The sequence below is a fragment of the Diabrotica undecimpunctata genome, chromosome 9 (genome assembly GCF_040954645.1).
Source record: "Diabrotica undecimpunctata isolate CICGRU chromosome 9, icDiaUnde3, whole genome shotgun sequence".
NCBI lineage: Eukaryota > Metazoa > Arthropoda > Insecta > Coleoptera > Chrysomelidae > Diabrotica > Diabrotica undecimpunctata.
The window spans coordinates 7700602-7725048 of NC_092811.1; the positions used below are offsets into that span (position 1 = coordinate 7700602).

A 24447-nucleotide genomic window follows, 5' to 3' on the forward strand; every position below is an offset into this window, starting at 1 on the left:
ACAAAATTTGGGGTGCTGATCATAAAATATTCATTAGGCTTTACAAATTGCTAATTAGAACTAAAATCGACTATGGTTGCATATGTTACGATGCTGCATGTAAAACCACTCTAAAAAAACTAAACAGTATTCAATCTAAAACTTTAAGATTAGCACTGGAAGCTTTTAAAACTAGTCCAGTTAGTAGAATGCAAGTTCTAACTGGAGAACCTCCCTTACATATAAGACGACAGCAACTATCCTGTAACTACATTGCAAAGATATAATCCCAGAAGCAGCGTCCTGTATTTTTCCACATTTGCAACCCTGAACTTCCTCCTAACAATAAGACCAAAAACTCTATACCCCTCATAGAAAGAATAAAGCTCACAACTTTCGATATGAATCATCTCAATGTATCGCTAAATATAAATGCAAACTATCCTCCATGGACAAGCCACCCATTAACTATTGACGTAACACTTACCAAGTATCCCAAATCAACTACAAATTCCACAATAATTAAATCTCTATTCATGGAAATTCTAGACCACTATCCTAATTTTTTGCAAATGGTCACGCTGCTGCCTACTACTGTAAAGAAAATTCTTATATCATAATAATCGATACCAACCAACTGCAGTATACTAACAGGTGAGGCTACAGCTATTTTGGAAGCCCTAATCTTCTTCGAAAAAAGTAGAACGATGAAGTGCATTATCGTAACGGACTCATTAAATGCATTACTAGAACTGAAACAAATATATACCAACAACCCTATTATACAGAGTATAAAAAACGAACTAGAAAAATTTCGATCATTAGGAAAGGAAGCGGCTTTTATTTGGGTACCTTCACATACAGGTATTTACGGAAATGAAAAATCAGACCAACTGGCGAACAAAAGTCGAATAAACCCACAACATCCTGGAAAATTGAAGACATATCCGTACACAGATCTAAAAAACCTGGTTAAAAGCCACTAAAGTATTAATACTTGGCAAAATTATTGTAAAAAATTAGGTACTAAATTAAATGTAATTTGTCCAAAAATAACTGATGTCCTGGAGACTCCTTTAAACAAAAGAAACCAAGTCATTATTAATCGTTTAAGAATTGGCCCTACTACCTTAACACACAAATACCTAATAACAAAAGAACCACTACCTATCTGCTCCAGCTGCTCTAACCCACTGACTGTGAAACACATCCTGCTTGATTGTCCTCAATTTAAGGAAAAAAAAGATCCCACGGATTCACAGATGATGATATCAAGACAGTTCTCACCAAAAAAATTTCGACAGTGTTAAGCTATTTAAAAGACATCAAGTTATTCAATTTTATTTAATATAATATTGCATGTATTTGTTATATCCACTAATAACTCTGCGCGGTTGATGTGGTTTTGTGTTTAAATAAAAAAAAATTATTATAAACACAATATAATTTATTATATTGAGATATAAATTTACATATTTGTAGGCAACAGACAGAAAGCGAAAACATATGATTAGGGGATTCCCTGATATAATAACGCATAGGTTTCTATGATTAAATGGGGTTTGTGACCGCGCTAGCCGTGGATTAACGCAACTTTACAGCAGTTTGACTTGTTTATTCGTTGTGAATGAACATATTTAGTGTACGCGAGATAATAAGCAATTTTTGCAATCCTTCCCTTTAAATATGAACAAACGGAAAAGAATTAATCTAACTATCAATCAAAAACTAGAGATTATACAAAAGTTAAAGTTTGGAACATCTGTGTTTCATGTATGTGATCAATATGGCATAAAAAAGCAAACTGTTTTGAATATTAAAAAAGCAAAATAAATAAATTTGCAATAATGTGTGATGGAACAGAAAACCGTAATCTCAGAAAACAAATGAAATTGGCTCGTGAAACTTTACTGGAAGAAGCAATCTTAAAATAGTACGACCAACAACGTTCTTTTGTTAATATAAACGTTAAGAAGACAAAGTTTATGATAATTAGCAAGAAAAGATTATCAGAAGGTCGACTCTACGTCAACCAATCTCCTGTAGAAAGAGTGACGCACTACAACTACCTCGGCACCATAATAAATGAAGAATGGACCAACAACCAGGAGATTAGAGCACGCATCAGAAAAGCTAGATCAACCTTCAATCAGATGGGGGCATTCTTTAAGAGTTACAACCTCTCTCTTGATATAAAAGTAAGAATGCTGCGATGCTACGTCTTCTCTGTCCTTTTTTATGGTGTTGAATCGTGGACCTTGAACGAAGATATGTCCAGAAAACTGGAAGCATTTGAGATGTGGCTATATCGGAGAATGTTTAAGATCCTGTGAACTGACCGAGTCACAAATGAGGAGGTCCTCAGAAGAATGAATAAGAACCGACAGGTACTGACCACCATCAAATCTCGAAAGTTACAGTTCTTCGGACATATTATGCGAAATAAATCCAAATATGCTCTTCTTCAAGCCATCCTGCAAGGAAAAATATATGGAAAACGAGGTCTAGGAAAAAGAAGAACATCTTGGTTAAAGAACCTCAGAATCTGGTTCAACACAACATTTGTGCAGCTTTTTCACGCTGCTGCAGATAAGATAAAGATTGCCATAATGATCGCCAACATTTGTAATGGATAGGCACATCAAGAAGAACAACGTTCTAGTGAGGTCCTGGCACGGGCAGTCGAATTGAAAGATGCTGCAATTAAATTAGCAAATTTCATTTACGTCTTCCATCATTTTTTTTTTTTTTTTTTTTTTTTTTTTTTTATATTTATTTACGCTGCAACCACAAGGGTTATTAGCGACCTAAAAAATATAATACAGGTAAAGCTAAAAAAAATTACAATAATTGATACAGTTCTGAGTCTTTAAGATAACTTATTGTGTTTTTTAATATTCATGTTTTTTCCTAAGACTTGTGATGGAACAGACATGAAGTCAACAGTGATATTATTATTCTTTAGAGGAATTATTTACCGATGAGTCGGAATCTTGTTCCGATAATGAAGTTTTCACTGTAGAGAGTAAACCTATGTGTTTGCCAAGTTTTCGTATTAATTTGGTGCTTATGGTTTTCATTCTTTTGTCGATGTAGTATGAATGTAATTCCGTTAGAAACTTTATAAGTACATAAGAGTCTTCCGAGTACAATTTTGTTACGCTGATTATGTCTTTTGATCCTTGTATATTTTCGAATAGATCCACTACTTGATCGAAGCTTAACAATTGCTTTTTCCTTTCTACATATTCTCTAACTGGTTCCAATAATGTTTGGAGATTTGGTATATCATTTCTTAAGTTTTTGTCATCAGTTTTGGTTTTTTTCTTTAATTGAAGCTTAGGTTTTTCAAAGTTTTCTTCGGAGGGTGGCGTGATTGCATCTTCTAGGGTTCTTTTTCCGGTTGCATTGTTCGAAGTTACTTGGGGTTCGTAAGAATTCAAATGTGTATTTTTATTTGGAGGTAAGTGTTGACTTGTTTCGGGTACGGTTGATTTATGTTTTTGAGTATTAGAGGATGACTCAGACGATGAAGAAGTGGTCAAATGTATGGATGTATTTTGTAGTGAGCACTGTTGGGTTTGGTTTATTGATAAATTTGGGATTGCTACTCTTTGTAATGTGGTTTGAGAAGACGTAGTAAGTGTGGAGGGAGTGGTATTTGAGATTGCGGGAGTATTTTGTAGATTATCTTGTTGAGTATGATTTATTGATGAATTTTGTCTTATTTCTGTTTGCATTGTACTATCATTGTGAGGATGGTTAGAAGGTAAAATATTTGGACAATTAGCTGCCTGGTGTCCAGTTAATTTGCATTTGAAACAATTTTCGTTTTGGGCTATAAATATGCGGTATGATGTTTGTTCCAACTCGATAATAAAAGATTCAGGTAGTACAAAGTTGTCTGGAAAAGGTGAAACGAAAATTTGTCTTCGGAAGCTTAGAATATGACTAAAGGCAGGATTGGTTGCTCCTATTCGTAGATATGATATGTCTAAGAGAGGATTTAAACCTAGTTTTATTAATTCGTCCATTATTATGTTAGAAGGTATGCTTGGACTACATTGGACAGAATTAAGCGGACTGATGGAGTTATTAATCTTCTCGCTTCTAGTATATTTCCATTTACTATTATTTTCTTTGTTTCTACTATGAATTTATCTACTAGGTTTTTGGATGATAGATATATGCATATTCTACCGTTTGATATACGGGATGCGAAAATTATATTTTTCGGTTCTATATGCTGACTCAATCCTTCAAGATAGTCATTAATTGTACAATTCTCTATAGTGTTAAACAAAATAGCTTGATCTCTGCTTGGGATTAATATACTGCGTGGTTGACTAACTGCTTTTGAGTATGATGCATTTTGTGGTAGCTGATTGGAAGATGACATCTTTTAAATGGATTTTAAAATCCGACTAAAACCGGTGCTGTTTTACAGCTTTCGTTGTGATACCAGTTCATGTAAATTGGATAATACTTATAACTAATTGCAGTTGTTTACTTAAATATATAAATCCAAATAGATGAAAAAAGTATATTTTATCTACTCACGATTCCAATATTCAGTATACAAATCACTTTCACTTTTATACTTAATTACTTTTCTTAAGTTATTAAACCACTATAAAATTAACTTCTTTGCGAGCTATTTTAGCTTAGACTCGAACAGGATTTTGATTTTAATATTATTCACTATTTACATGTTCAGAACTGAAGAAATAATCGTTTAAATATTTAAATTTTTAAGAGAAACTTTGAAATGCGTCTAAACCGTCTTCCATCATTATGTTTACATTATATCAAAAAACAAAATATCACCAGTAAACTGTATAAAAGTCATACGCATTTTCCTTATATTTACTTAAAATAGTCTTCAAACCTCACCCCATCCCATTATGATAAATTATTGATCGGTAAAAGTATCTTATTTCCATTTACTCCACGTGTTTTTCCATAAAGTGGAAATTTCGATTTCAAAGTCAATTTCAAAAAACTAATTTCCTCTGTTTCAATAGCATACACCTGTAATCTGAATATACGATATTTATAGTTTCCTTCAGGAAATTGATTTAGTTTTACGATGTCAGTTTAGGCTAAAAGTTAAATGGTGTTTTTTAAAAATATCTAAATTTACAGTTGAAAAACAATATAATATCTATCTTATTTATTCAACAGATAGTAAAAGATGGAATCTAAAAACACTATGGAGAGTAATAGATGGGACAAAAAAAATCGTTTCTATCTATCTATCTAATTAGACTTCTCCGGTCCATCCTATATTGGAGGTCTTCCCGATCCTTTTTTATTCTTCTCTGTCTGTCGCTACAGTCATCCACCTAGAGCCCACGTGCTTCTTGATATTATCTACCCATCTCATTTGGTGCCCTTCTCTGCTTCGTTTATATCCCCACGGTCTCCAACTTATAAGAATTTTATTATATTGGTCTTCTTTTTGTCTTATATTGTGTCCGGCAAATCTCCATTTCAATTTTGCAACTTCTTGTCTAACATCCCTCACTTTTGTTTTCTCTCTTATCCACTCGTTTCTCTTTTTATCCATTAGTCTTATGTGCAACATTTGTCTTTCCATTGCTCTTTGGGTTTTTATTATTTTGTAAATGTTTGCTTTTGTAAATGTCCACGTTTGGGAACCATAAGTGAGAACGGGGAGTACGCATTCATTGTATACTTTGGTCTTAAGATGCTGTGGATATCTTTTGTTTTTAAGAATGTAGCTTAGTTTGCCAAATGCCGCCCATGCCAGTCTAACTCGTCTTTTTATCTCTGCTGTTTGATTTTCTTTGTTAAGTTTTATAGTTTGACCCAGATATATATAATCCTGAACTTGTTCTTCATCAACAATTTCATCTTGTCCGATCCTCATCGTGAAATCGTTTAAATCCTATAAAAGACGATATAAAAGCAAGAAAGGAACAGATTTATAGCAAGTCAGATATGTCACAATTTATTTAAATTTTAAACATTAAAAAAGTTTGTTGTTTTTGAATTGTTGTGTGCCAAGAGACAAGATTGGCTTCAAGCCTATTCAATTAGGCATATATCGTAGTAATATTGATCTACTATTTTAGTTGACAATAAAATTGATGAAAAGGTAACCTGGCAATATATTTTTGTAATCTTAACTAAGTAAGCGGTTTACTGAAATTGTAAAATTAAAGAGTCCAGAAAGGCTGTATCAATAATACAGAAATCATATGTTAAATACATATTATTTTTGTTTTTCAAGGACCGTAAATGAGGATATGGACTTTCTTATATCCGAACAAAATTGACAATATTGGTGCAAGCTCCACAGAAGGTGTCAAGCTGTTTCTAGCGCATTGGTGGATGCGTCACCACGCATTGGTGAATGCAACACCACGTTATTTCTAATGCGAAAACGTCAAAAAAAGTGAAGGTCCATTCTGGCCCATCATTTTAACTCTCTTGATAGGGACATGTAGATGTTAAGTAACACATCTAAATTTAAATCTTAACTACATTTTTTTGACGTTTTCCAATAAGAAATAACAAGAAGCTCATCCACCAATGCGCTATAAATAGCGTAGCTCTTTGCTGTTTCTATTTTGGATATCAATACTTATCATAGACGCATATGACGCATTGAGTTATCTGCATCTTTGAGATCACTAAAAAGGCACAATAAGGACTAATTTTTTACAAAATAAATTTAAATATTAAGAACCAGCTGAGCTACTGCGTCAATTTGAGCTGATTCTACATCAAAATGCATATTGAGTATGAGGTTGCTGCCAATATTATCAATTACTTTGTCTGTATTGTAATGTATTCCTCTTTAGGACTGTTGGACATAACATAAAGCTCCTTACGATAGGTTTTATTAATTTATTAAGCTTTATAAGTATTGTATAAATTAACATTATTTCAGTTCACATGTAGTCCATAACCTAAGTCTCTTGTCATGTGTGGTTGTCATGTCACCGCTGTCACTTGAGGTTCCGTTTGCCAAGTGCAACGTTGCCAAGTATATCCGTACATGAAAACCATACATAACACGCCCCTTTTAATAAAAACAAAATAAACAAAAATTAATTCACATAATATATCATAAGTACATAAATAACAAAACAATAATTCACAAATATTTCAATAGGTAAATCTATCAGGAGGGCAAATGACTCTACCACTTCTGGAGGTTTTCAAACCAGGTGAAGTACTGTATGATGTAGAAGGTACATTAATGTCATTGATGGGTGATGTTCTATTAGATGTTAAAGGTACATCAATATCTTTGATAGTCTTATTTGTTTTACAGTCTCTTGTATCATCAGGTACATCTGGACAAAGAACTGTTCTCATATTTCCCATACTTGTCCTTCCAGTAGTCACAATATCATTTTCATGACTAGTTTTCACATATGCTTGCTCACAATTTGCATTTGCATGTTGCTGTGCTTCTGACCGTACAGGTCTAAGATAGTGTCTATTACGTCTATAATCAGTATCATTTACTTTAACCATATAATCCCTTGATCCTTTCTTTGCCACAACCACTCCAGGGTTCCATTTCCTTTTCTTTTCTTGAAGTAAAATTTGTTTTCCTGATTTTAATTCTGGTAACCTATTTGTTCCTTTGTCATAATAGTGTTTTTGTTTTCTTTGATTTTCTCTCAATTGTGTAAAATATCTTTTTTTAGAATGTCTGGGCTTTAGAAATTCCATACTGACTGGTAAGTTGGTTCTGAAATTTCTTCCAGTTAGCAACACACAAGGAGCAGGTAAATTTTATTTTGGAGTTGTATTATAATCCAATACAGCTAGAAATGGATCTTTCTTAGTTTGTACAGATTTTGAAAACAAGTTTTTTATTGTTTGTATTGTTTTTTCCACCATGCCATTGCTACGAGGATATTGTAGACTTGATGTTGTTACTTCAATATTATATATACGGACAACATTTAAAAATTCATGAGAGCTGAATGGAGGACCATTATCAGAAAATATTTCACAAGGCAGTCCATTAATAGCAACCATATTTTTTAATTGTGTTACAACACTGCTAGCCGTTTTGTTCATTAGTTTATTAACAATTGCAAACTTCGGAAAATAATCAACCACAACTAAAAAATCTTGTGAGGCTACTTTCATGAAATCAATACCAATTTTTTGCCAAGGTATTTCAAGTACATCATGTGATTTTAATGTCTCCCTATTGTTGCTCTCATAGCTCATTTGACAAGTCAGACAGTTCAGAACAATGTTTTCTATATCCTTCATCAATCCCGGATAATAAATTGCTTCTTGAGCCTTCTTCTTACATGATACTACACCCTCATGAGACTGATGTATAACATCAAGAAATTCACCCTTCAATTCTTCAGGAATAATTAACTTTTTTTTTATAAAACAATACATTCTTTAATAAATATATATCATGTCTATCAGACCAGATTTTTTTCACCTCAGAAGGTTCAGAGCTTTTATGCTCAGGTCACCCATTTAAAACATAATATTTAACTTTTTGTAAAGATGGGTCAGTATTAATTGCATTTTGCAATCTTTTTTATTTTCTTTTGATGTTGCTACAATAGAATACACTTTTAAATTATTTTCATCATCTATAAAATTAGTATTTTATGGTTTTATTCAAAGGATCTCTATAGACCTATAGTAACATATGGAGCAGAAAATTGGATATTAAACCAAAGACATCAGAGCAGAATTCAGGCAGCAGAGATGAAATACCTCAGAAGAACGATAGGAGTTAAAAGAACTGATAGAATCAGAAATGAAGAAATAAGAGAAAGACTCAAAATCAAACCGATACTCGAGTCAATCAAAGAGAAAAAATTGGCATGGTTCGGATATCTAACCCGGATGGACAATAATAGACAAGTAAAAAGAGTGTGGGACGCCAAACCAATAGGGAAGAACAGAAGAGGAAGACCCATTAAAGAATGGAACAGTGACATCTCGCAGATACTGCAGAGTAAGGGTAAGACTTGACAGGAAGCAACACAGATGGCATCCAATAGGAAGGAATGGAGAAAGTTCGTTAAGAGCTAGGATCAAATTTTGATCGTACTAATGATTTGTAAATATGAATTGGACTTTTATTGAAGACCAGATTTACAAGATTGCTTATAGTTTCTTATCAAAGATCATTCCTAAAAATTTTAAGTGTTCCACATAAGTAAAGTTGTTTCCATATAACAAAAGACCTGAATTTGTAGAGTGCTCTTCTAAAATACTACAGCTTTTGATCAGTTTTCAAGGTAATTGGGAGTTTTTCTGTACAGAAAGAATATTTTTTCCTCTTAATCATATAACCAAATCATCAGCGTTTAGTCTCGCCTTTACAAATTTTGGAATGTTTTATAATATTTTGTTTATCGCTTCTAAGAATAGTGTTGATCTAATAACGGATCCTTGAGGTGTTCCATTTGTTTGATCTTTAGTGCTGTATATTGTACCATTTATCTTAACTTTAAATTGTCTCTTGTTAAATTAATTATGAATAAATAGCATGTTACCTTTGACACCTCAATGACTAAATGTGTTAAGAATAAAGTATCTCTAAGCCATGTCAAATGCTTTTGTTCTATCGAAAAAGACAGCAAGACATTTCTGTCCAATTGCAAATAATTCATGTATTTCGGACTCTAGGTCTATTAAATTATCTATAATGGATCTGTTCCTGCGGAAGCCGATATATTTATTGATTATTAATTTATTGTTTTCCAAAAACCATCTTAGTCTATAATTCACCATTTTTAAGATTTTGCACATTGTATTGGTAAGAGAAATTATAGCCTATATGAAGTAAGAGCGTAGGCGCAAAATTTCGGGCCAATGCTTTTTTTAAATGCATTCATTTTTTTCGAATCCTCAAAAAACTAATAAATATTTTTAAAAAATTTAAAAGCAGAATAAAAGAATACATTATTACTGAGGGCTGAAAGTCCATGAAAACTTCTATTATGTTTATTTTAATAAGTTACAGAGGTGAAAAAAAAAGAGAAAATTTATTGTGATTTTTAATTTCAAATATCTAATTCAAAAAAACTTTTTGTTTATTCTAAGGGACTTTCGGCCCTCAGAGAAATAATGTAATCGTTCATTCTGCGTTTAAATTTTTTTAAAATATTTGTTAGTTTTCTCAGGATTCGAAAAAAATGAATGCATTTAAAAAGCATTGGCCCGAAATTTTGCGTCTACGCTCTTAAGATCAGTTCGTGATTTATTGGGTTTAAGTAATGGAATTATTATCGTCTGCGTCTGTTTTGTGGGAAACTCATTACTTGTCCAAATTCGGTTGTATAGGTCAAGAAGATATTTTTTTCCATTATTTGGTAGATTTTGTAAGAAACAGGAATATCGTTTGGTCCTGGCGCCGATTTTTTGCTGGTACTTAAAGAATGGTTAAGCTCTTTCATGGTTAATGTTATATTAAGAGGATTATCTTTAATGCAATTTAAATCTATTAATTGGTTTTCCAAAATCATCTTAGTGTTGATAAAATCTTTAGAAAAGTTGTTATAATTGTTGAATTCTTTTATGTGTATCGCTTCCAGATATTTTTCTAACATTTTCCCAGACGGTACTTATAGGTAACGCTCGGATTTATAGGCAACAACAATTGAAGAAAAAGGCGCGTATATAGGCAAAGATTTTTATTAAAAAAGGCAGGAATATTAAAATTTAGGCAAAATATAGGCAATAAAGGAATATAACTTATTATTTATTGTACAAAGTGAATTAACCTAATATTAACTTAAGACAGGTATATTTACACATCACAATCATAACATTAGTATAAATAAACTAGTAACTAAATAACTGTAAATTAATAATTAAACATTATAACCACTTCAAATTTTATCATTAATAGAAACAACTAAATGTCTTTCAATATTTTCGGTCTTAAAACTATGTCTTCGATCACTTAAAATTAATTTGTACATTGAAAACGAACGTTCGACATCGACAGATGTAATTGAAGCATATTTCAGAGCGGATAATAAATCTGGCATAATTTGAAATTCCTCGGAAAATATCCCATTCAAAACTTTAGCAACATTAGATAAAAACGAAAAACCTTCATTCTTGTCGAAAACATATTTCATTTTTTTTTTTAATTAATTGACCGTTACTTCCAGGTGCCGATTTAATTTTCGTCTTTAAATTATCTATTAATTTTACTGACTCACATAAATTTATCTCTTGTTTTTCTGATAAGGTAATTGTGGTAACTATTAATTTATAATTGTCATTGATATAAGCGAGTTCCTGTTTCAATTTGGGATTTTTTAATATTTTTTTTGCTTCTCGAATGGCTTCGGAAATATTCTGACATAACTAATTCTATTTCACTGCAGTGTTCAAAGTAAAAAAAACTGCTTCGAGCAAGGTCCCCCACCTTGTAATTACTGGTTTAGGTGGCAAAGGGACACCGGGAAGTCTTTCTTTATATATTTGCACCCTCAACGGAGCCTTCACAAAAACTTTTTTCATAAAATTTATAAAATTATTTACCAACGGAAACAGATTTCTTATCTCTTCAGCAATTCTATTTACCCCGTGGGCTACACAAGTGCAATGAATTAAATTAGGATAAAAAATCTTTAAATTAACAGCAGCTTTTAACATATATGCCGCAGCATCTGAAAGCATTAAAACTATTTTATTCACTGATATAGCGTTGGGTAAAAAGAGGTTTGTTAAACTATTTTGTATAAATCGACTTATTGTTAAATTGTTTGTTTATTCCAATTCTTTAAAGGCAACTAAATAAGGTTTTCTCGCAAAGTTTTCGTTCAAAATTCCAATCATTAAATTAGCTATATACCTGCCGCATACATCTGTCGTTTCATCCACGATAATATACAAAAAATTTCCCTCTAAATCACGTTTAATTTTTGAAATACATTCCACATAACATTTTTCCACAGTATGTTTTCTCAATGTACTCTCGTCCAGTAAAGATTTATTAAGATATTTTTCGAAAAAGCATTTAAAACTAGGGTTATTAACTTTATATAGAGAAATGTTGGATGCAATCATCATCTGGCATAAATCAAATTTAAATGCGTCTTCCTCCTTTTTTTTTTGAACTGCTTAAACTATCCCGCAGAGATATTTGGGCTAACTTAGAGGAATTTAATTTTTCCAAATTACGTTTATGAAGTGGGGTTCCACAATGCTGGTCAATAAAGTACTTTTTTCTACTTGAAATCTGAGAATTAAAAAAAAATAATTAGAATTCTAAAACCGCTTTAGAATTTAGTTATGTTGTGGGACGAGAAGAAAAGAGAAAAAATAAAACTTACCGATTTACCGCATGGTTTACAAAATGCTCCATCTCCTTCTAGAGAAAGTTCCGAATAAGGTGCAATCTATAGCCTTAATTTAGATGTCATCTTTTCACACAAATGTCGAAAACGTTTTAAAACGTGTTCTTTGCTTTTCGGTATACGCAACAAAACTAAACTAGGATATAGCAATTTGTGACTAAACTCTGATACAGTAACCGACTGTACAACTGATAATAAACTAATAAAGCTTAGGGATTTGCAAATAGTTAACCCTCAAGTCTCGATCAGGTACATTTTCCTAGAAATCTGTTATATAAACAAACCATTGATATTTTATTATTGACCCAAAATTTTATTATAGAATGGTTTAGTAATAGAATAATATCATGGGTAGTACCATGAAATTTTAAAAAAGGCACAAATAGGCGGAATTTACGAAAAAAGCAAAAAGTGCAAAAAACAATTATAATAGGCAAAATAGACAAAAAAGGCATTTTGCCTATAATCCGAGCTTTACTTATAGGCATAATAATATTAATAGAAGACATAAATTCTTGCCAAGATTTTTTCTTTTCTTTTTAGTTAAATATCTAGCTGAAGCTTGTAATTTCTTATATCATATGGTATTTTCAGTTGTTTTGTGATGTTTTAATTTGTTAAAGGATTTTTTATATTTTTATTATATCAGTACACTCCTTTGATATGATAGTAATAACGTTTTTATTTGTAAATATTCTTATTGACTCATATTTTTTAAAACTAAATAGAAAACTTACCATAAAGTCTAGTAGCAATGATTTTTCTTTTTTTTAGCCTTTAGGCATTTGTTTTAATTTGCTATATTAAGATGGTTTTTGTTCTATTTTATATATATCGGAAAATTAATTAATAAGTAACTATATTTTCCATTTGTGCTGCAGCGACCAGCCATCAAATGCCCAAAAGCTCTCTTTTGAGTATTTTTTCTTATTTTATGGAACTACTCGGGATTTTTGTAAAAATAAATCTTTTATCTCCAGAGATAAAACGATTTGTGCCAGCGGACTTTGCGTATAAAACTAAAAACCTTTAAGGAAGATTTAATTTATCTAGCGGAAATGTAGAATCCGTAGCACTTAAGATTTATCCAAACAATTTGTTTTTTTAGTCGCTTTTTGTAAGTAAATCGCAGTAGTAATTTTTTAAAGGGAATATTACGATTTTCTACTATTTTTGTATCATTTTCATTTGGGATTTAATACATAAGTGGCATATTTTTTTAGTTTTTAATATAATTTAAAAATATGGAAGCAAAATAAAATGTGATAATTAAAACTGCGAATAGATATTTTATAAAATGTTCATAAAACCTATTTTGGATTCTACGATTTGTTTGACCTATATAAGATCGGGGGCAGTCTGCACAAGAAATTTCATATGTCAGTGTCAAATGAACATATTTTAACCGATTGTAAAATATTCCAAAAAACTAGAAGTAAGCTTAACTTTAACCGAGCTCCTTAGAGGTAATTAAAATCTAAGCATGATAATTTTTTAAGCTAGACAGCTATAGGGCAAGAGGCATAAAAGATATTTAAATTAAAATTTAGTTTAAACTATAAATTTATACAGTGATGAGTGTCTTACCACCCGGCAAAATAGCGGAAAGGATAGAAGACAGATTAAGTTGTGAGATAGTACGAGATAAGGCTAGTTATTAGACGTGTCTATTTGACTTCAGTCATAATTATACGGATGACCTCGAAAATATTTTATTTTAATAATTTCTGATGTTAGAATAAATGATTAAATATATTAAGATATATTATAGTAAAAAACATTAATTAGTAGCGATTTTAAATTATAAATTTTTAAGTTTATTTAATAATAAAAATAACTCAACTGAAATATTTGACTAAACTAAATCGGTATGATCAGTCCGAAATAAATTGTTGTATGTAGAGTTGGCGTAATAGTTAGAGACGTTGTCTATTCATAAGAACACTGGGGTTCAATTCACACCGAGGGGAAAATTTTTGTTTTACTCAATCAAAAATAATAGAAAATATGATACATATTAGGTAACAAGTTTTCGAAAAACTCATTATCTACAATTTATTCTTATTCCAATGTTATAAAATAGAAATACAGAATATTTCAAATTCAATTCCAGTTTTACACTCTTTGGTTGTGAATGGAAAATAATCCATTGAAGACTGTTTAATGTCAAATCCATCACTAAATTCACAGTGTTAATATCAACTCCTCTGTACAGGTAATGATTTTCAAAACAATTGACGACATTGGAATGGATGCGCGCGAACAGCTACCTGCTTTATAGCTAACCAAATCATCAAGCCTTCAAGTTATCAAATATCAACACATCGAGAAGTGTTTTTTACGGTAAACAGAAACTTTTTATTGAAAAAACAATTTGTGAAAAGGATTTTAACGGTCAAGGAAAAAGTGCAAATTGTTGTCTGGCATGTGAATGGAATATCAGACAACATGATTAGACAACAATTCGTAAATATGTTTCCAAATAGGCCGGCTCCAGCACGATCAACAATTCAGTCTATTATACGTAATTTTTTTACTTATGGATCCGTGTTCAATCCAAGAGGAGTTCGCAGACGAAGGGAGGAAATCCAGATTTGGAACTAAGGGACACTTTGATTTGTGCAAGTATTGAGCAAAATCCTACCCAATCAACACCTCGTCTCGGAGAACAATGTGGAATTCCAAGATTTAGAGTAGGTGAAATTTTGTAAAGACATCGATACCGTCCCTATAAACTTCATAAATCCAACGAACAATTCCCTGGGGATCAATATAGACGTTTAGAATTTTGTCAAACAAACATTTTTTAGAGAACGTTTTGTTCACCGATGAATGTACATTTTCATTGCATGGATGGCACAATTCAATCAATGCTAGGTATTGATCTCGAGGAAATCCTCGTCAGATTTATGTCGCTCGTACCCAGCGTCTTCGAAAAGTAAATGTTTGGGGAGGCATAATAGGGAATCATGTCATTGGTCCATTTTTTATAGACGGTATGTTGACTGGGCGGAAATACTTGGAACTTCTGCAAAATGAAATTGTCCCAGCCCTTTGTAATTTACCAATACCTTTCGATTCCATATGGTTTCAACACGTTGGTTGTCCTGCACATAATTCTCACATCGTCAGTGAATATCTCAGTGCGACTTTTCCTAATCAATTGATTAGTGGCCACGGATATTTTTTATTTTTCTAGAATTTTTACTTATTTAAACATTCTTTAAAAGTTTTTACTTTATTTTCGAAAGTACGACGATACTGTTTTGTCAATAAGATTTTTTGTTTTAACTTTAGTTTTTGTTTAGTTTTGTTTAGTGATTCAAAGCAAAACGATATTTTGCATAATTTCAAATTATTAAAAAAAAAAAAAGAAAACCACATGTGGGTTTTGAACTCTAATCGTCTGCGATGTCTGTATCGCAATGTCGAATTCTTACCACTAATCCACGAAGGATAATATTAAATAATCACTATTAATTAAATTATTTTATTCACATTTTTGCTTAATTGTGGTCAATCAGTTTTTACTTTATGCGAAATTAAAAAATGGAAATACGTCACACATTCGACGTTACTCATAATAATTATGACCGAGGTGATTTAGCTCGAATCTAACGTCTAAAGGTGTGAGACTATCGATAGTGGTAATGTAATGGAATATAAATTATAGGTTTTTCCGATTATTTCTTAATATTGTAACTTTTTTATGCTTTTGTTTTTATTGCTTTGAACGACATTATAAATATAAAACATAATAAATATTAAATTCTTTAAAGATACAGCCTTGGTTATTAAAAAAATATTAGCGAATTTATAACAAAATTATTTAAACAGAGAAAATCTGAAAATAGTATGGATCAAGACAACAAAAATTATTGCTAGTACTTTGCAACTACCTTAACCCTTAAGTGGTCGCTAAGGCGTAAAAAGTACGCCATTTTTATGAAAATGTCATAACTTTACATCGAGATGTTAACCATTTGCGGACGGAGTTAATTAATTTAAAATTCTTTCGGTTTCATTTTGAATAATTAATGCAAATACAGGTAACAAATTACATTTTCTGTGAAACTTTTATTTTTGTTTATTATAAACCAAAAAAATAGCTGGTGCTTATACGGGACCACTAGGGAATGACAAGAGTACATTACAATAGAAAAAAAGAAGTAAAAAAGTTACTTTTGATAAAATTTAAAAAAACAATTCGACTTTTCTGTTAAGCAAAAACTATTTTCTCAAACAAATTCGTCGGAAACAAGCATAAGAACATTTCTAGCGGTGTACCAACATCATCGGTAACATTTGGACCACTGTGTAAAATTTGAATTTTAGACGATTCTTTTATTTGTTTTAGAATTTTTAGGATCATATATTATGACGTTTTTAGCCACGTTACTTGAAGTGTAGGCGGCGCCTGGTCTTTCAGATCTGAGTCATCGCTCTCCAACTGAAAATCACCTACATGATCACTTTGTTTGTATTCTAAAAAATTTAGTTCTATATCGTCGTCATCTTCTGGTCTTCATATATCAGGTCTTCTTCTGTTGGTGCATCTGAAGTATATGATCCACTGTCAGATAGCAGATCATCTAATAAAGTATATCTCTCGTCAAAAGATAGGTTGGTGACGTCAAAATGCCACTTTCCTAAAATCAAAGAAAACAATAATAAATGATAATGTTATGCCCTAGTGGTCCCGTATGGAACCACAAGAAAAGTATCTTATATTTCGACTTATATAAAATATTTTTTAAATTTTTATCACTGTGCCTACTTTATAATCATTATTACAAAAGAAAATGTACAAAACTTACCGGCTATTTAAAAAGTTTGAGAAAAACTTATGCTAGATTCCAATCCCGAACTGAGAGGGGATACGTTTTAACACCGAACGATGGTGGAACGATGGTATAAGGTTTTGGCTAGCGCTTACTAGGCGACGGTATAAAATTAAAATAGTTGTGGTACTTTATTGGAACTACTCGGACGCCAAGGGTTAAATAGGCAAGGCAGCTCCGGAATCCCCCTACCACACATTCTTCTACGTTAGAGTTTAGTGTAAATCTTCGTCACTACAATTTTAGTACTAGAATGTAATTTAGTACAAAGTGATGTATGGAGTACGCCAAGTGATTACGTAAGTCACAATAATTTTTTGGTTGTGGGACCAAATAATTAAGTAAAAATGTACTTTATTATGCTGTAATTATTTATTTTAGATCTAACGTACCATACATACCATAGGAAAAACGTTATTAGTGATGACTTAGGAGACATAGTCAGAAAAATAATGGAAGAATCTGATGATAAATACATGGGTGGTATTGATCACATGCGTCCGATGAAAAGAAGTATTTCAAAGAGTATGTGATTATCAAATAAACGCAGAAGAAAAAAAAGTACTTATCTTTACAAGTAGCGACGGAATATAGTGTGGAATAAACATTTTATTGTAAGTAAATTTGCCAAAGCCCCCTTAAAAAATCTTCTCTCGACGACCTCTAGTCGATGCAAAAAGTATTAAAGATGAGCTTAAGTGCATTTTTTAAATTTTTTTCCAAAGAAATAATAGAAAATGTAACATCGTACACAAATATTTTTATTACAATAATTCAAGGAGGGTACACAAGATGCAAAATTAAGAACGCCAGAAGAAATCCTTGCACTTCTTGGAATTTTCTTCCTTGCTGGTGTAAAAAAGTTAAGCCATACTGATTTTAGAGTTCCAGTTCCAGTAGAGAATCCAAACCTTTGTGGCATGTATAGGATATAAACGTTTTCTGTTTTTTCTTGGAGCACTTAGGTTTGACGACAAAACAATTCGTGAAGAACGAAAACAGACAGATAAATTAGCGGCAGTGAGAAAAATTGCAGACAAATTAACAGACAACTGTCGGAAAAAATTCTGCCCAGGTGAAACTATTACAATTAATGAAATGTTAGTTCCATACCGTAGTCGTTGTAGTTTTGTACAATATTTGCCTAAAAAGCTCAACAAATATGGGATAAAAATATTTGAATTGTGTGATTTAAAGATGTTTTATGTCTCAAATTTAGAAAAAATCATGGCAAGCAGCCCGAAGAAAGATATAATCTACCAAACACTGCAACAGAAATTGTACTCAGATTGGTCGAGACCTTCAAAAATTTTAAAAGAAACTTGACCACAGTTAATTTGTACACCAGTTATACTTTCTTCATCGAAAAATTACTTTGGTTGGTACTTTGAAAAAAAAAAATAAATAAAAGAGAAATCACACTGGAATTACAACCAAGTAAAACTAGAGCTATAAACACTTTAATTTTTGCATTTTAGAAAGAAACCGCCCTTGTATTTTACAGTAAAAGGAATAAGGCTTTCATATAACTTTCTACGTAGCATGCTGGTGATTTTGTAGATGAAAAGTTAGGCAAACGAGACATAGTACTATTCAACAATGAAATTAAAGGAGGAATCGATGTACTCGACCAAATGTGCAGCAGTTACACTGTCTAAAGACAAATTAGACGGTGGCCATTGGTCGTATTTTATCAGCTGATAAATATTACAGGAATAAATTCCAATATTGTATTGAATACCACTCATTGTAATAAGCCTCTAGTCACAGAAATTTCTTAAAAAATTTAGCGGTTAATGACACCCCATTTGCAACAGATTGCGAATATCACTAACCTATCTGTTGGCATCAAGAGTAACTTAGCTCCATATAAGAGTTCCGAGACTGAGACTTCAAAACTACCCGAAAAAACAAGAGTAAAGTGTACCCAGTGCGGTCGAAAAAAAAAAAAAATGAGCAACCACAATAAAGCATGTCACAACAGGTAGAAAAATTTCATTTGGTCGTATAAATAATCTAATAGCTAATAGATATGTTCTTAATGATGTATTCTTGGATTTAGTTACTGAGATAAGAGATTTGGATGTATTATTGGATTGTGCATTCACATTTAGAAGCCATTTTCTTAAAATTAAGGAAACAGGATTTCGTAGTCTTGGTTTTATATATTGTAACAGTCATGATCTCTCACCTATTGTATTCAAATTATTGTGTTGCTCTCTGGTACGCTCAGGTCTTGAATACTGCTCTATTGTTTGGTCTCCATTTCATCAAGTATACATTGATGGATTGGAGAGCGTTCAGAGGAAGTTTCTAAGATCTTTAGCTTTTAAAGCACATATTAATATAAAAAATACTGAAAATTATTTCAGATACTATTCTATAATGATGTTTCAATTAAACATTGCTACTTTGAAGAACCGCAGGTTGAAAGCTGATATATTATTTTTGACACTAATTTAATTAATCCAATTATTTAATTAATTAATTCACTAATTTATGCAGAGTCATACAAATCAATTACTATTAAAAATTCTCAGGGTGCCTTTTTAATTTTACTTTAATCAGTTTACTTTATATATCTCTTCTAGTGGGTTCAGTATCTCCTAGTTGCTCATAATCGGGATAGAACAGGAAACGGAACTAACATTAAAACAACATAAATATGCACACAAATTATTATTTATTTTTAATAAGCAATACGATGAATATTAATAAATAACTTTTGTGGGCAATTATCTTTCCCAACAAACTCCTATACTCTAAATTTAATTTTAATTACAAACTATCTATTGATCTGTTTTATAATAATATCTACTAAAAAAAATGACCATATAAAAATATAATTTATTCACAAAAAAAAAATAAATCTTTGAAACTTGGAATCTTAGTTCGTATGCTTATATTTGATTTTACCTTTAGAATATCTTAAAATTTTCTTTCATTCAAATTATTTGACTGACCTTTATTTTTTTACACCAATGATGTCTCCTCTCGATCAAGCCACAGTTCCTTCCTTGATTGATTATGTCCGGCTACCATCAAATCTTCCCCGTTCTCAGCATCTATCCAAACCGCATACCATCAAACTACTCCTCCGAAAACACAAGCCCAAGCCTCTTTTGACCGGTACTCTTTATTCACAAATTCTCCTTTCTTTCTCAATTATATCTCGTGGACTATGCAGACTCAAAAGAGGTATTAATCTTCTCGATTTTGATCTGCTCTCAGCTTCCACCTTTTTCACTAACAAACGAAAACACTAGTACTCAGATTGACTACACGAAAACACGTCTTCTCTTCTGGTCTGCCGGTAACATAATCATTCTTTCAATCTCTCCCAGACAACCTTCTCAACTCTCTCATTCCCACCATTCCTTTTTAACCATTTTCGATTTAGAAAATTTCCAACATGATATTTAAAACAAATAAACTACTTTCACTCAAATTACTTTTCAGAAACCATTAACAATTTTGCCTTTTTCAACAGAAATAAGTTTCCAAATTCTTGTTATCTCATATCTAAATCTAATTCTTATTTACTTTTATAAAATACCCACCGCAAAATACAATTACAAGTTTCCTAAATCTATAATTATACGGGTTCCATTGTCCTTTCACTATTCACTCAGTCTTTCACGGAAAAACTCGTCAGGGTCCCGTCACGGAACAATGTTTCTCTTATTCTAACTATTACAAATAAGTACAGGGTTGTATTTTAACTTATATGCCCGCGGTATATTAAAATAATAAAAAAATTCTTTATTCTATATCTGATCGATAAACTGATCCATAACAATATATATATATATATATATATATATATATATATATATATATATATATATATATATATATATATATATATATATATTTTTTAACTTTTGTGATTTGATATACTGTTTTAATGTACACATTTTAACTGTTTACTTGTTTCTTTGTTATTGTTTTGATGTTTATTGTACATGATCTTTACTTTTTACTATTTGTTGTATTTTATTGTAAATGGTTCTACCGTTGAAATAAATAAAAAAAAAAAATAAAGGTCAAAAGATACAGTAAACCAGCATGTAAAGAGCATATGATCACCACCCACATTTGCTTAGAATGCTAGCAATAGAAACACTAAACAGAAAGTCCTTGAAATGAATTTACTTTTTGTATCTTTTTATGTTCATCTAAGAATTCTTTTTTATTTTTGTATTTTTTGTTTCATTATATTTTTTACATAAAATATGTGTTTATTGATTTCCATATACTTTAATACCTCCTTATTTTTATCTAGCATACAAAGTACGCCAAGCGACCACTTGTGTAAAAAATATTCTAGGCACCACTTACGGGTTAAAACCAAAAAATATTTCGTTACAGTTTACTTAGAAAATCGTAATTCCTTTCCTTATTTTATAAACTAGACAGCTAAATATTTCGTCAGACTTACCTTTGATAAAGTCGACAGCCATTTCCAAGCCATAGGTGTCCTTATCACAGTCATCCAAGATATGCGCTCCAAGTAATATTCCCGGCAGAATCGGCCTCTCGGCGTAATTCAACCTGTCTAGAGTGTAGAGCATAGTTTCCAACGCTTGTACGCCGCCCTGCGGCATTATCGGACCGCAAGTAATACTATCCTCTCTTTCATGAACCATCATCAAACCACCTAATATTAAATCGCCTTCGACGATGGCCTCTTTCTTGACGGGCCATGGAATTTCATCGTGTTGATGTCTTAAGTGGTGATGTTGCTGGTGAGTTTCGGTTAACGCGGCGGCGAATTCCAGTTCATTGTTCGTATGCATTAAGTTGACGCCGTTAAAATTTAAAAGCTTGTTCCTATTAGATTTGTGCTTCATATAATACCTGCGGAAATGGATTTTTTATAATGGAAAATGGAGCGAACATGATGCCGTTTGGTTCGAGAATTTTAGAGCGTTTCTTATTCATTAAATATTAAAAATTAAAACAAACATTTTATTTTTAAATTTTTATCAAAGTTGTACTATAATTACATTTTTTGGAAGAGTAATTCCATCGTATGATGGCGGAGAAGTGGGGAAAGACGTATAAAAATCCAGTGGCGTACACTCACTTTTATTTTATTTAAGTTAATTATATTACATTTTTTAAATATTATTTGTTCGAAATAATGGGCCACAATATATTTATTTATAGGTTTATACTGACAATTCAATATCTATATCCAAAGACCGCTTTCAAAGATATACATGATAATTATACTTATTTTATTTATTTAATATTATTAGGTGTATATTTATATAATATTATAATATTTATTTTCTTTTTTTTTAACTTTAAAAGTGGTCTCTGGAATACAAATCAAAACGTCAGTAAATTAAACGTGTAAATAAATATACTGTGGCTTATTTTCAACATTTTCCCTAAAAAGATAGAATGCCACGAGCAAAAAGGTATATAAAAATAAATATATCTATTATTTGTTTATTTAAGAACGGTCTCTTTATTTAGAGATCGAAACGTCAGTGAATTAAGCATTCTAATAATATATATTGTTGCTTATTTTCAACATTATTTCTAAAATTATAGAACGCCACAAGCAAAAAGCTATAGAAAAATAAATATAACTATAACATTTTCCTGCTGACAATTCCTTTATATCGTATCACTACGTTGACTTCTTTCATTTTTTAAATCAACATTAGAATTTTGCTGTTTTTTCTTGGAAGACCTTAGTTGTTCGTTTTTATTATTTAATAATCACAGAATATAACTGAAAATTGACTATAAAATAACAAACTCTAATAATACTCGGATTATCACTAAAGTTGACATTATATTGACAAATAAACCTACAATTTTTGGTTCAGACATCATTTATTATTTTACGATGCTAGAAAAGGTAAAAGGTTGATACACGAAGATGGTCGTAGAAGAGTGATTCAATAGTAGCATATTACCATATAGAAAGAATCGGACTCTAGGCCATATTTCAATGGTGACACCAAAAGTTCTGACATTCTAACATTCCTTTTTGTCCAAGTCTATCGACACAAATCAAAAACGGCTGTTTTTGTGATTGAACTGCCGGTAATGAAGGAAACGATTATCGTTTGTTAGAAATCATATATGACTAAACGACAGAATCCCAGGAACATGGGGAGAATATATTACCCTCAGACAACAAGTTAAACAAAGAATAAAGCTCGAGAAAAACGAATACTGGGAGAGAATGTGCAGAGACATAGACAACACGATAGAGTATAACAGATCAACAGAAGCATGGAAAAAAATATAAAACATCAGAAGGAATAAACGAAGTAAAAATACCATACAGATAATTACATCAAAAGAGTGGACAAAGCATTACACAAAATTATTGCAGAAGCCTGTGACAATAATAACTGAGGAAGCAGAAATCACAGCGGAAGATATAAATAAAGCACTAAAGAAATCCAAAAACAATAAAGCACCAGGACCAGGGAACATAAAAATGAAACTGCTGAAATATGGAGGCGCAAGGATATTATCCTTTATACGAATGTTATTCAATAAAATCGAAGCAGGAGAGAAGATTCCCGATGAGTGGAATTTATCATACATGTCCTCCATTTTCAAAAAAGGTGACAAAAGGTCACCAAATAACTACAGAGGGATCAGTGTAATGACTTCAATAGCAAGAATCTTTCCATAAGTTATAAAAGAAAAACTAGAACAACACATGGACCATTATAGCGAAGAACAGGCCGGATTCCGAAAAGCCAGATCATGTCTACATAATATATTCTTTATGAGACAGGTGATTAAAAAGAACAAAGAAAAAAAACATTGAAACACATATGACCTTTATCGATTTAGAGAAAGCATACGATAGCGTGCCCAGGAAACATCTATGGGAAGCAATGAGAAGAATGCGCGTTAGAGAGAAATGGGTGAATATAACACAAAGACTGTATAAAGAAACACAAGCGCAAATAAAGTTAGGTAATGAAATAACAAAATCAATCACCGCAACAAAAGGCCTCAAACAGGGATGTGGTCTCTCACCTACACTTTTTAACATATATTATATATATAGATCAGGCTTTGAAAAGATTGTATAGAATATGCGGAACAATGGGCATACCAGTACAAGAGAATATATTACATTAACTATTTTTCGCAGATGATCAAGTCATTTTTTCGCAAAAGACAGGGAGGATATGGAATATATGATAAGGAAATTAAAGGAAGAATATGAACTTTGGGGACTCAAGATAAATATTTGCAAGACCTAATATTTATGTATTGGACCCGAGGTTGCAGAT

General features: G+C 31.5%; 1 protein-coding gene across 1 annotated transcript in view; it reads right to left on the reverse strand.

The window, feature by feature from the left end:
- The window catches only part of mtt (mangetout), a 750264-nt gene extending 728257 nt beyond the window's left edge, over positions 1-22007 (reverse strand). The window contains exon 1 of the mRNA XM_072543415.1: positions 21606-22007. Coding sequence (XP_072399516.1) covers positions 21606-21963 — 358 coding nt within the window. The 5' untranslated portion in view covers positions 21964-22007. The remainder of the gene's footprint in view (positions 1-21605) is intronic.
- Positions 22008-24447: the final 2440 nt, after the last annotated feature.